This window comes from Leishmania infantum, chromosome 26 (assembly GCF_000002875.2).
Source record: "Leishmania infantum JPCM5 genome chromosome 26".
NCBI lineage: Eukaryota > Euglenozoa > Kinetoplastea > Trypanosomatida > Trypanosomatidae > Leishmania > Leishmania infantum.
In genome coordinates this window covers 750,992-762,743 of record NC_009410.2, presented here as the reverse complement: position 1 = coordinate 762,743, position 11,752 = coordinate 750,992, and the positions used below count along the sequence as shown (strand labels likewise).

The 11,752-nt window shown below is 60.0% G+C and overlaps 4 protein-coding genes across 4 annotated transcripts; all 4 read right to left on the bottom strand.

Annotated features, from left to right (window-relative positions):
* Positions 1-1,724: 1,724 nt before the first annotated feature.
* Positions 1,725-4,406, bottom strand: LINJ_26_2050 (conserved hypothetical protein; the record flags this gene model as incomplete). Its single annotated transcript, XM_001470507.1, has 1 exon — positions 1,725-4,406. One exon carries the CDS (start codon positions 4,404-4,406, stop codon positions 1,725-1,727), a length of 2,682 nt encoding a protein of 893 aa, XP_001470544.1.
* Positions 4,407-5,748: 1,342 nt separating this feature from the next.
* LINJ_26_2040 (conserved hypothetical protein) lies at positions 5,749-6,855 on the bottom strand (the record flags this gene model as incomplete). Its single annotated transcript, XM_001470506.1, has 1 exon — positions 5,749-6,855. The coding sequence occupies one exon, from the start codon at positions 6,853-6,855 to the stop codon at positions 5,749-5,751; it is 1,107 nt and encodes a 368-aa protein (XP_001470543.1).
* Positions 6,856-7,750: 895 nt separating this feature from the next.
* LINJ_26_2030 (conserved hypothetical protein) lies at positions 7,751-10,126 on the bottom strand (the record flags this gene model as incomplete). The annotated part of the gene is made up of 1 exon (XM_001470505.1): positions 7,751-10,126. One exon carries the CDS (start codon positions 10,124-10,126, stop codon positions 7,751-7,753), a length of 2,376 nt encoding a protein of 791 aa, XP_001470542.1.
* A 719-nt stretch (positions 10,127-10,845) lies between these two features.
* On the bottom strand, positions 10,846-11,130 carry LINJ_26_2020 (conserved hypothetical protein; the record flags this gene model as incomplete). The annotated part of the gene is made up of 1 exon (XM_001470504.1): positions 10,846-11,130. The coding sequence occupies one exon, from the start codon at positions 11,128-11,130 to the stop codon at positions 10,846-10,848; it is 285 nt and encodes a 94-aa protein (XP_001470541.1).
* Positions 11,131-11,752: the final 622 nt, after the last annotated feature.

Below are 11,752 nucleotides of genomic sequence, written 5' to 3'. Positions count from 1 at the left end.
AGGGAATGGAAGAAAACGCGTCACAGATGTGCTGCACAGGCAAAGAAAGGCATACACGGGCATACCTGACAAGCGCACGCACACTCGCATGCACACACATGCGTGCACGCCAACCTTTGAAAAGAAGAGAAGCAACGAAAGGGCACGAAGCAACACAGGAACCGACACACGTGAGGATATGAAGGGGAGAGAAGACGAAAAGGTCTAACTCGGCAGCGGATGTCACGTGTGGTCGGTGCTCTCAGCGCAGCACTCCTTTTCAAGCCCGCAAAGGAGGAGCAGAGGGAAGGAGAGGGATGTGCGTGCCCCCCTGTATGTGACTGTGTGTGTCTGTGTCAGTGTGTGTATCTTATTAGTAGTCGTATTCTCCGATCCGCAGAAAGCCGCGTCCTCCTCCTCTTGCCTCTTGTTGCTGTGGTTTGCCCCTGCTACCGTTCACGGAAGGCCCACGCTCACGTACATACACACACGTAAGGCGGGGGTTGAAATTTCGCCTACTATGTTGTTGCCCTTCTCCTCACGCCGGGAAGGCAGAAGAAGGGTCGCAAGTTGCAGGCAGGGATGACGAAAAGGAAGCTGGCGGTGAGAACGGCCGCAGAGCGAGGTGGAGAACGAGGACAGAGATGCCAATGGTGAAGAAAGAGGGCTGCCACGTGCAACACCGGCGTCTCTGCGAAGACCTTCGTGACCGACCTACCTTGCAATGAAGCCACTTTCAACTCCAATGATGCGTCGCCCTCTTGGTCTCCCTCTGTGTTCTTCAGTGCAAGCGTGACCGATGCCTCCAGCAATCCCCACACTGCGTGCGTGTGCACGGGCGCCGATGCGTAGCCTCACCTCACCTCACCTCTCTCTTCCGCTTCTCAAAGGAAAATCACCCGTTACAATGGTGGCGTTACGAGCACGACAACGCGTGCACACACGCAGACACGCACAGCCGCGGCGAACGAGAAGCAGATATGGCGGGAGGGCCGAGGGGGAGAAGGGGAGGGGGAAAGGGGGGCAGCAGCAACAGCAAACGAAAAAGAGAGGTGTCCTTAAGTGTATGTGTGTGTGCGTGTGTGGGCACAGAGAGCGCGATAAGACGGATAGCCGAGCAGACGCACTCACACGCAGGCACACAAGATAAAGCGCCGCGGTTGCCCTGCAGACGCGGTGGGGCTGAGGGGGAGAAACAGAGTGATGACGGCTGCCAACAGCCGCGACGCCAGAGGTAGTGGTGGCGAGCGGCGACAGCCCGGTAGAGAGAGAGAGAGACAGCGGGAGAATAAGAGAGGTGTGCGCCCAGTCAAAAGTGCTGGATGTAAAACTATGAGGCGTTGGATCAGTCGCGTGTACATGTGGACAGGGACAAGGAGCAGAGTGAGCGGAGAGGCATGGAGAAAGAAAGCGGCGAGATGCGCGCGCTCTCGAAGGCAGGTAGGGTGGGGGAGGGGGGAAGGGGCGAGAATGACGAGGTTATTCACCTATCCCATGAGACTTATCACTATGAGCGCAACAACGGGTAAAACAACTCCGCGGTGAGGGTGATACGCTTTTTCTGCTTCGCTTTATTCGAGTTTTCGAGCGGATACGCGCTTGATAGCAGCACTGGAGGAGCAGGAGAAGGAGTGAGAAGGATGGCCCCCACGAGGGGGGGGAAGAGAGGAAAGGTAAAAGGCGAGATCAGCCAGTCCAAATGGTGTGCGAGAGCAAAGAGCACAGACGCGAGAGAATAATAGCAATCAAGCAAGCGGCATCGGCGCTCGCAAGACCGCTACATCGCCCGCCTCGTCGTCGCTGGGTGCAGCCCGCTTGAGGGCCGCCGCTGCCATGGAACGGGCGACGGAGAGACTCGTCTCCATGGACTGCCATTGCTGACGCGTCTGCAGCTCCATCTGGCGCAACGTGCTCACCCGAGTCGTCGCCGCGAGCGGAATCGATGAAGCGGGAACAGCACGAGCAATACGATGGGCTGCAGTGGTGTTGCGTTGTGCAACGTGAATCTCATGTGTCGCCAAGGTGGATACATCCGCTCGCGCGGTAGTGAGAGGAGTCGTTGTCGTTGGGGACAACACCGCGGAAGCTGCTCCTGCAGCAGGCTGTAGAAGCCTCTCGTCACACTCATCCTCAGCGGCATCCAGGAGAGAGCGGAACAAGGACCCAACACGCAGTACACGGGCGTAAACTGAAGGCACCTCGGTGAGTGGGGTGCTTGGCGGCGGCAACTCGGTGGTGAGCAACGACGACGCGAGCGAAAGCCACCGCCGAACAAAGGCGTCACGGTCACGGGCCGCGTCTCCCACGGTTGGCCAAAGAGCGGCGCCAGTGGCGCTATCCTTTCCAGCACCAGCATCTGCGGCGCTGTTCGTCACACAAAAGCGGTCCTCTTCCGCCGACGCCGCACACGGTTTCGATCCAGTGGCCTCATCCGTTTCGGAAGCCGCTACTTCGCTCCTTTCTTCCCGCTGCGCATTGCCGCTGTACTCGGCGCCACCCCTTCGCTTCTGAAGTGCAAGGCTCAACTGCGAGAGCAGACAGGGCACGGTGTGGTAGACCGCTGCCAAGGCCTCCGCAATCTGTCCTTCACACGTGCGTTGGCATGTGAAAGGGCCATCCGTGGCCCTTGCCGACACAGTCATCGGCTCGTGCGGACCGATATGCACCACCTCCACACCGCCGATGCCGTCATCTGCGACGTTGTCGTCACCAGAGCAACCACCCACGTCAGCATCATAAGCAAGTTGAGGTGGCGGTGTTACGTAGCACAGAGGTTGACCTGCGCGGATCGCGTTGCACAGCTGCGCCAGAGAGCAGAGTTGCATCGCGCAGCAAAGCAGTACACACAGATGAGAGTGGTGGAGGGCGACAGGGGGAGAGCCCGTGTCCAATGGCAGACGTTCTCGCACAAGGGCAGTCGCACCACGACGCCCATCGCCAGCAGCGTCATCGCGGCCGTCGTGACAACCCACCTCATGCTCGTGCTCATCATGGTTGCAGAGCCGCAGTGTCGACTGCTGAGGAGGCAGTGGCAGGTGAAGTGAGGCGCGTCGCCTCACAAGGTCGCTGAGGTTTCGCACAAGTGCATCGATGTGGCCGCGCTGGTGCAGTCGGCAGCCTGGGTGCGGCATCACATCGCCGACGGAGACGCTGTCGGCGGCGGGCAGAGCGTTAGGGGGTTCCGCGGTCATCGAGTCGCTGACTGCGCCGGCATCGCTGCTGGTCAAGCCCTCCATGGTGACATGCCACACATGTCGGAGAGAGCGAGGCGTGCGCAGTAGCGGCGACGGTGGGCTGTGGCTCTCTTCGCCCGCCTGACGATGCTCGTCGTCCAGAGCGTCTGGCTGCGACACCATCTGAATGTACTGGCGCCAAAGAGAGCACATGGGGTGGTTGTTGCCATCCGCGCTGTCAAGCTTGAGAGCAGCATCGCTGGTGCGTCCCTGTTGGCTCGGCGGCGCCGAAAGGCTCGTGGCCTCTGCTGTGCAGCCACACTTCTGTGCCGCTTGTCCCTCTCCGCCATCGTCGCTGGCTGAGCGGACTTGTCCATTGACGCCACGTAATCCATTTGTTTGCCCTCGGTTGCACACGCCCCCCGCGAGATGGGGGCAACACTGTGAGTGCGGTTGGCGGCCGTGGAGATGTCCCTCCTCGCCCACCATCTGACCGTGCGCACACATGCCCCTTCTTATCGGAATTGTGCACTGGCGGCTTGGTATGTACTGAGGTCGATCCAGCGCCAACCGCCGACACAGCCGAACCACCCGTCGATTCAGCGCGTCAAGCCGGAGAATCACATGCTGGAAGAAGCCGCGATGCACAACCTTCTCGAACCACGGCTGCACCTCTCGGGCCCACACCTGTGCAATCTGCAGCTTGGCCGCGTGCTTCACGTGTTCGCGGTAATAGCTGGAGCATTGCTCTTCCAGCTGTTGTGTGCGTGCCGCCATAGCCGAGTAGAAGCCAGCATACGTCGATGCCTGAGGAAGAGCGCGTGGCGAGGACATCGGCGGCAGGGGCTGCAGTGCTAGCAGTGTTGGCGGTGCGGGTGCTCGCTCTCGTGCGGCAGCGGCAGGACTGATGATGATAGTGTCTTCGAAATCCTCGGCACGATCGACCTCACAAAGTAGGCCATTGTGGCGAGGAGAGCTGCCAGCCGCAACGGCTGATTTGGCCGACTGGCCACGCAGCAACGGTGTAAGAAGCGTGTCTGAGGCGCCACAAGGCGAATAGGAAGGGGCCGGCAGCGCTGATTCGGCAGGATACACTAGCAGGAGCGGCGACACGGCCCGCACCAGCACGAGTCTGTTTTCATTCAGCGCGGAGCGCTGGGTCGCCAAGCGAGCACGCGCGTCGCTGAGGCGCTGCAGTGCGTTGCGGATGCCGTGCTCGACATTCTCCAACGTGCTCTCGATCGTGCTCTCCATCGAGGCCAGAAAGAGGGAGGCGTCGACAACAGGTGCAAAGGAATATGAGAAAGGGCTTGGTGGCGTTGGGCTGAGCCTCCTCTCTTCTTGCTTTCCTATAGAAAATGCTTGAGGGGGGCCTTTGATAGTGTGTCGGTGCGTAAGGTACAGTTGCCCACGTCGGGAGAGTGAAGAGAGAGAGGGACGACAATGGGAAGACTGAAGCAAGAGGTTCGCCGTTTTCAACCCCCGCGCGTCGGCACCACGCTTGTGCACGAAGTGCGGGCAGGGGCGTGTCTATGGTGCATGTCTGCAGGCGAAGTAGACAAGCTGTGATCTGAGAAAAGAGTGCATGAATGCCGAGGCACAGGCAAACACCAAAACATGCATGCATACGCACTCAGGTGCACTTCGCGCATGCACAGCTGCGCAGCAGCCCTGCAACTGGTCCAGCATTTGCCTCGCTCCATTATTCCAGACTCAGGCGGCGCGGGGAGAGGAGCCAAAGGGGGAGGCGTGAAGTCAACTCGGCCACGCCCCCAACCCTCTCTCGCTGCCTCCTTGATGCCCTCCACACGCGTGCACAGAGGTGTACCCACACCACATGCCGCGCAGTTGTCGCAAAGACTTGTAGTCGTGGCGCATAGACGAAATACAAAAAAAAAAAACAGAATGAACGGAAGCAAAAAAAGGCAGAGAAGCAATAAGAGCAAATACAGAGAGAGGGAGAGAGATACAGGCACAGACGCGGAGGGGGCACACACACAGTCGCTGACGAGGCAGCGGAAAAGGAACCAGAAAAACAAAAGGTATCCAAGCGAAAACACATGCGTAGGCATAGATATATATATATATATATGAAGCAGTCCGGGGGGGATGCGGGGTCAGCAAGAGGGCGACAAAACTGGCAGAGCACGCAGAGGGGAGTGTCACTGTATTTGCGGCTGGGTCTGCCCGTGTCACAGTGCGTGTCTGTTTGTGTATGAAGGGGGATGGGGAGCAAATGAGGCAGCAACAAAAAAAAGGAACAGGGAAACGACGGACACGCACTGCAGCGTACCACAAAGACGCGCACCAAATGGAAAGCGAAAGGAATAAATCGATCCTCGGGAAAGACGTGCACCAGCACAGTTATGCGCTGGTGTGTATATGTGTGTGTGACGCAGTCAGTGCCTGAGTGAAAGTGAAGGAGAGACACGCGCGAGTGAGATCGTCGCCGCTGCGCACGCCGAAGAGCTGAGAGAGAGAGGGAGGGAGGGAGAGATTGCTGCCTTGCTCGCTCAGCAAGCGTGCCACTCGATGTCCATGTGCCACAGAGCCACCTCGCACCCTCCTCACCTCCTCCGTTCTTGTCTTCTGCTCCCTACAGAACCCTTAGACTGGGCATATTTTGCGACTCAAGCGGGTCCACCGCGGGCACGGCACCGTCGCGGTATTGCCCACCAGCGCCGTCGTCGCCCTCTATGAGCACCTCGCTCTCCCGCTTCACAATCAAGCGGTAGTACACAAGCTGCGCCACCACCACAATGTCCAGGAAGACCTGGAAGCAGCCGCACACAATAAAGGGCAGTGCCTGTTTTGCATAGATAAAGTAAATCACTTTGATAACATCACCGCCCACCCACGTGAGGATGAGCAGCATGGTAAGGCCCTCGGTGCTGCGCCGCCGAGCGTTGCGGAGAATCTGCGGGAGCACGAGTAGGGCCTCGATGCCGAGCGCCGCATACCCTACCACCTCGGCCGCGTTCTTCCAGACGCGGCCAATGGAAACATAGTAGAGCAGCGCCACCACCAGCGCAGCGGTAGCAGCGATGGCGTAGTTGTAGACGAACTGAGGCGGAGTGTTCCGAAGCAAGCTGGCTTCGATACAGTCCTCAATGCGGAAGAGGACCTGCAGAAACTTGGAAGTCACACACCCGATGCCAGCCGATGGGGCAAGCGATGGCGGCACGTCGCCCGAGCCCTCGTACCCGTTGTGCGCCGCGCTAGACGAGGCCGGCCACTCCGCAGCAGGCGCTGCGGCGGTATTTGGTGAAGGGGCCGTGTCGTCTCTATCGCCGAATGCCTGGTTTTGCTTTTCCGCCGCTCCGCCAGAGCCGGCCGCAGAAGACGACGGTGCCACTGTTGGAGTCCCTGCTGCCGCAGTCTCGATAACGGCGGCGCTGTCCTCGTCGTATATGTCCGTGACCCGGGCGTCCAGCAGCTGCTGCACGTGCACTTCCAGCACCTTGCACAGCAGTACCCCGTGCACAGCAACGCCGAGGATAGCCTGAAGGAGGAGGGCTAAAAGAAAGTGGTGGCCAATATAATAGTAGATGCGCAGTGTGTTGCTCGTCAGCAGGATTAGGGAGACCACGGGGGAGTAGCCTTCAATCGACTGGGTGCGGTGAATTTCCGCATGCTGCGCGCAGTATCCAATATGAGGTGCGATAACGAGCGCAATCTGGAAGCATACTCTCAGCGCCTCCATCGTGGACGCGTGCACGTCGGGCTATGCGTTAGTGGGTATGCGTTGGCTGCCTGGCAGGTGCCCTGTTGCGCAGGCAAAGGGCAAAGGCGAGCAGATACGGCGCAAGCTTTTAAGAAGCAGACCTCGTGTGCGAATAGCGAGAAGCGCAGCACAGAAAGGAAGGACAGAGAAGGCCCCAAACAAGGAGAGTGGTGCGCCGACGCTGAGGACGGAGCCAGATCAAAGGGCGGCATGTTTAGTATGTGCGTGCGTGACGAGGGGGGAAGTGAGGTGGTAGTTGGCCGAAGGGAGAAGGAACGGTGGAGGTGCGCGGCGAAGTAACCACAACGTCAAGGAGAGAGAGGGGGGTAGTCACAGAGGATCACACACACACACACATATGCGCAGTCACACGCACATGCAGGCACACGAGAGGGAAGAGGGAAGACGTCATGCCCGTCTGCGGACGCTCCCTGCAGGCCTGCAGACTCCACCCATCTTTCCTCCTCCCAAAAGCTACGCCTATAATCGTGCTGTCGTCTAAACCCGCGGCCTCGCCGTCCCTTTTCCTATACACGTCTGGCACGCGTGTCTCTCTCCCTCTGAGTATGTATGTATGTGTGTTAGTGTCAGCGCAGTTGGGCGCACACTGCTGGCGGCCCTCGGTTTTGTGTGCGCTTCCGTTGCGTCTTTGTCAATGCACGCTCGTGCGTGTATTTGTGTGTGCGTGTGCGTGTGTGTCACAGAGGTGTTAGGAAGGGAGAGAGACAATGGCTGCACCCAGCGTGCACTTAAGACGCGAATCAAAACAACAAAAAAGAAGGCCGCGAAACGGCAACGCAGGGAAAGAGCGCGAGACAGACGCCAGCAGTAGCTTGGGAGGGGGAAGAACGGCAGCGTCGGCAGCTGGCACGCCTCACGCCGGGGTGCGTTGCGTACTTTCGGACAGCCTCTGCATGTTGCTGATGAGCTCGTCCGACAGTTTCAGCAATCGGGTTACCGTCTCCTCAGCTGTGTTCGCTACCCACGAAACGGTCGCCGGCTTCGCTGCCTCATCACCTGCGTCTGCGGCCGGGCGAGCGCCGAATCGTTCCCTCGCCGCTGCCAGCGCCGGCAGGTACGACTCCCGCAGCGACGTCTGCACCCCCTTGGCTGTCTGCATCACACTCATCTGCGACACTGTCGCCACACCCTGAGCGGTGCGCAGCGTGCTCCAGAGCACTGCATACACCTGCCCCACCAGAGCCGCTTGTTGCAGGAAAGAGAGCCGGTCCTCAGGGTGAATGCCTGAGACGCCACGCACCTCAGCATTGTCCTCTGCGTTCTCGGTGGGTCTGAAGAGCTCCGCCAGCTCAGCCCCGTACGCTGGCGGCAAAGACATGACACCTTCCGCCGCATCCTGCAGGATTGCCTGCAGAGCCGCAACCGCGTTGGCTGACGTCGCCGCCTCGTCGCCAATCTCCGCCGCATTAGCCAATACCGCAAGCGACTTAGAGAGCAGCGTTAAGTCGCGGGCGGCGTACGGAGTAGGGACGCCGCGACGACACTGCGAGTGCGCGCTGCAGGTACTATGGCGATCCTGGTGCTCGCTCCGGCTGCGGCGCTCTTGGTGCTCGATGTGGAGGCGGACGGCACACGCCAGTGCCATGTTGCTTACCGTACCAGCCGTCAGAACGTCCGTCACGCTCATCGCCGCCGCCGTCGGGTACACAGGGGAAGTGTCAGCCGTCGCGCTGTCTCGCGCCTCTTCCTCGGCGTCCTCACCGGCGCCCCCGGCACTTGCTGAAGCAGCGGCGGTATCCTTGCTTGTCAGATCCTTCCGCGACGCTGTCATGGCTTGCATGACGTCCATCACGTAGAGCCGGATATCGTTCTGCAGGCATGCCAGCTTATCCGTGCCGACCGCCTCCAGCCCCTCAAGCTCTGTTGTCAAGAACAACGCCGCGTCGACGAGACACGACAGCGCCGCGACGTACTGCCGCTCCGTCTGCCCAGTCACCTGCAAGACCTCCTCCGTACCCCCGTCCGTCTCGTTCGCCATCGCCATGCTCTCCTGGTTTGCGTTTGCCGCCTCGTAAATGACGTCGAAGACCATCGGCAGGTTGGCCGGGAAGCTGCACAACGACTGCAGTGCCATCCAGCCCTTGTGAAGGAGCGGCAGCAGCACGGCCACGGCCGTCTGCTGCGTTTCAGACGCACTTGAGAAATGTACCGTGCCGCAGCGACGTGACAAGAGCGAGGCGTCGTACGCGCCGTTGTTTCGTCCATCCCGAACCATCAGCGCCGACGCAGCCAACAGCGACCGCACTACGGCGTCGACGGCGACGTAGCTCGCTTTCTCGTAGTTGAAAGAGATACTGCTGGCGTTCTCTGGCGCCTCGGCCGCTAGAACGCCAGTCAGCGCTCCAAGCGCGGCGTCGAGGGCGATGGTCGCTTCCTCGACGAGTCCGCGGATCGGCGCCGCGGTGGAGGCAGCGGAGGCACGCGGCGCGTCCTCCAATAGAAACAAGACGAATTCGGCCAGGCGATCGACAGCACCGGCAGCTGTGGCCCGGGCGGCGCCGTTGTGAGACATGCATGTGAGGTTGAGCATCGCCATGGCTGTCCAGCAGCGGCCCTTGGAGCTGAGACGGCCCGCTATGGCCAGAGTCCCAAGCACCAGCTCCACGGCGCCCTCTTCGACAAGGGCGTCGGCCAGAGGCAGTGTGCTGGTTGCAGGGGTGCCACTATGGCAGGCCGCAGGGACGAGCTGAATGCTGGTGGAGGCATCGGCGCTGAGCTGGCACATATTGGCAATGCAACGGCAGCACCGCTCGCGCACTTCCGGTGTGTGTGGGTAGGCGCGCAGCACCTCCGTGATCAAGTGCGGCGGCGCTTTCGGGGGCGCGGCGGTGTGTGGCGGCGCTCCGTTCACATCTGTAAGGAGACAGTTCGGTGGCAACGGCGCGACAAGACGTGCGGCTGCGATGTGCCTCGTGTCCTCGTCCGACTGATCGAGCTGCACAACGTGCTGCAGTGCAGCTTTGGTAAACGTCTCACAACCAGCCCGATAGTGCTCTGCCAGCGCCGCGAGCAGCTGTGGAAGAGGCGCTCGCGGAGTTGGGGTCTGCTGCCCCTGCGCGTCGAGTACCAAGTGCTGCGCCTCCGTCAGCGACATCAGTGGCAGCCACGTACGACGGAGCATTCTCAGCTCACTCCAGAGAGCGTTTGTGCGTGTGTGTGTAGGTGGTGGATGGGTGGGCGCGTGGCCGCTCCCTCTGCGTCTGCAGGAAGAGACACACATGCGCAGCATTACATCAGAAAGCGAGATAGAGAGAGAAAGATGGAGACGCTGTAGCGCGTCGCCGTCATGAACGTCTTCGCATACGTGTCAGAGAGGGAGAGAGCTGGTGGGGAGTCTCATTGTCGAGCAGCACGGGTCAAGCAGGCCGCTCCATCGATGCACGCATCCCAGCCGCAGGGGAGAGGTATGGTGAGAGAAAGAGAGCTGTTTTGGTGTTTTCCCGTGGCTTTGATCCTTCCGTCAGCGATTCAGCAGCGACCTCTGCGCTGTGCCTCTGCGGGTGTGGGTGTGTGCTCCTCCTCTCCCTTCCCACCCTTTGTCTCCATCCTCTCTCTCTCTCGCTCTCTTACGCTCTTTATCGGGCTGCCCTGTCCCTGCCTTCAACTTCCATCCCGCACACTTTTTTTTTCGTTTGGGGAGGTACGCGTTGCTTCTCGTCTTTTGTCTTGACAGTATAGTGTTACAAGTGATACACACCTATCCACACAAGCGCTGTAGCTTGTTGCCGCCTCTCTCTCTCTACCTATGCTCAGCGTCGTCCATCGGGCCCATAGATCATAAGCTGGTGGTTGTCGCCAGCGACGTCACTCACGCGGCAGCAAAAGAAGCGAGCACGAGCAGGCGGAGAGAGAGAGATCGGCCCCGTACAAGACGCAGCGCCAACTCACCATGGCACAAAACCCCCGCGCACACAAGCTTCAGCGCTTCGCTACTCCGAAGCGCTCAAACTACTTTATCTTCCCCTTCGCGGCGTTCCGCTTCGCTCCAGCCGCCTTGCCGAACTTGCCGCTGTGGTTGTAGCCACCGGACTGGAACTTGCGCTGCGTGATCTTTCCCGACTTCGTGTGGACCTTGTCGTAGGAAAGCTTCTTGTGCAGCCGTGGGTCCTTCTTGGCCGCCATAATCTTCATACGGCGGTTCTGATTGCGCACCTTGCTCTTCACCGTCTTTGGAATGAACGGCTTTCCTCGTGCCTTGGCAGTTCTGCGACGCTGATTGTTGCTACGCCCCATCCTGCCAAGACCTGAAAAGAGGGCAGGGATGTGATGGCAGGTAGGGGGGCTGGGGAGGAAGACTGCGAGTGGCCGTGGCGGAGGGTTGCGTCGCTGCGTAAGTGGAAGTGTTCGCGGTTTCCGCACGAACAAAAAAAGAGATGCCGTTGGCGCGCACGTCCACACCGGGGCACGGGAGAGGCGAATAGGGTTGGCTGCGGGTTTGATACCGCGTGCTCTGTAAGTGAAGAGGAAAGGAGATCCGTGCGCAGGCTTGTGATGGGTGGGTGGGTCGGGGGGATGTAGCACAATGAAGGGGAAGGTTGCATAGAAGAGTGCCATTTTCATGTGCGCTTAAGCTCATTCTGCAGACGCGGTGGGCTGCTGTCACCTGGGGCAGGCCGTCAAGGACACGAGAGCGGCGCGAGCGTATCCGCAACGCATGCGCCATCTCCGTTTCGCCTCTGAGGCACCCCCTTCGGTGCTGACTCTAGACATGCTCCCCTGTTCATGTAAGATGGTGCTGGATGGCTCTCCGTGTGCGCTTAGGCGATTAATTGACAGTGTGTTGGATGGCCGATACCGTGGGAGGCGCGTATCCACCAAAGGGGGTCGCAGCGGCAGACACTTGCAGCCCACCCCA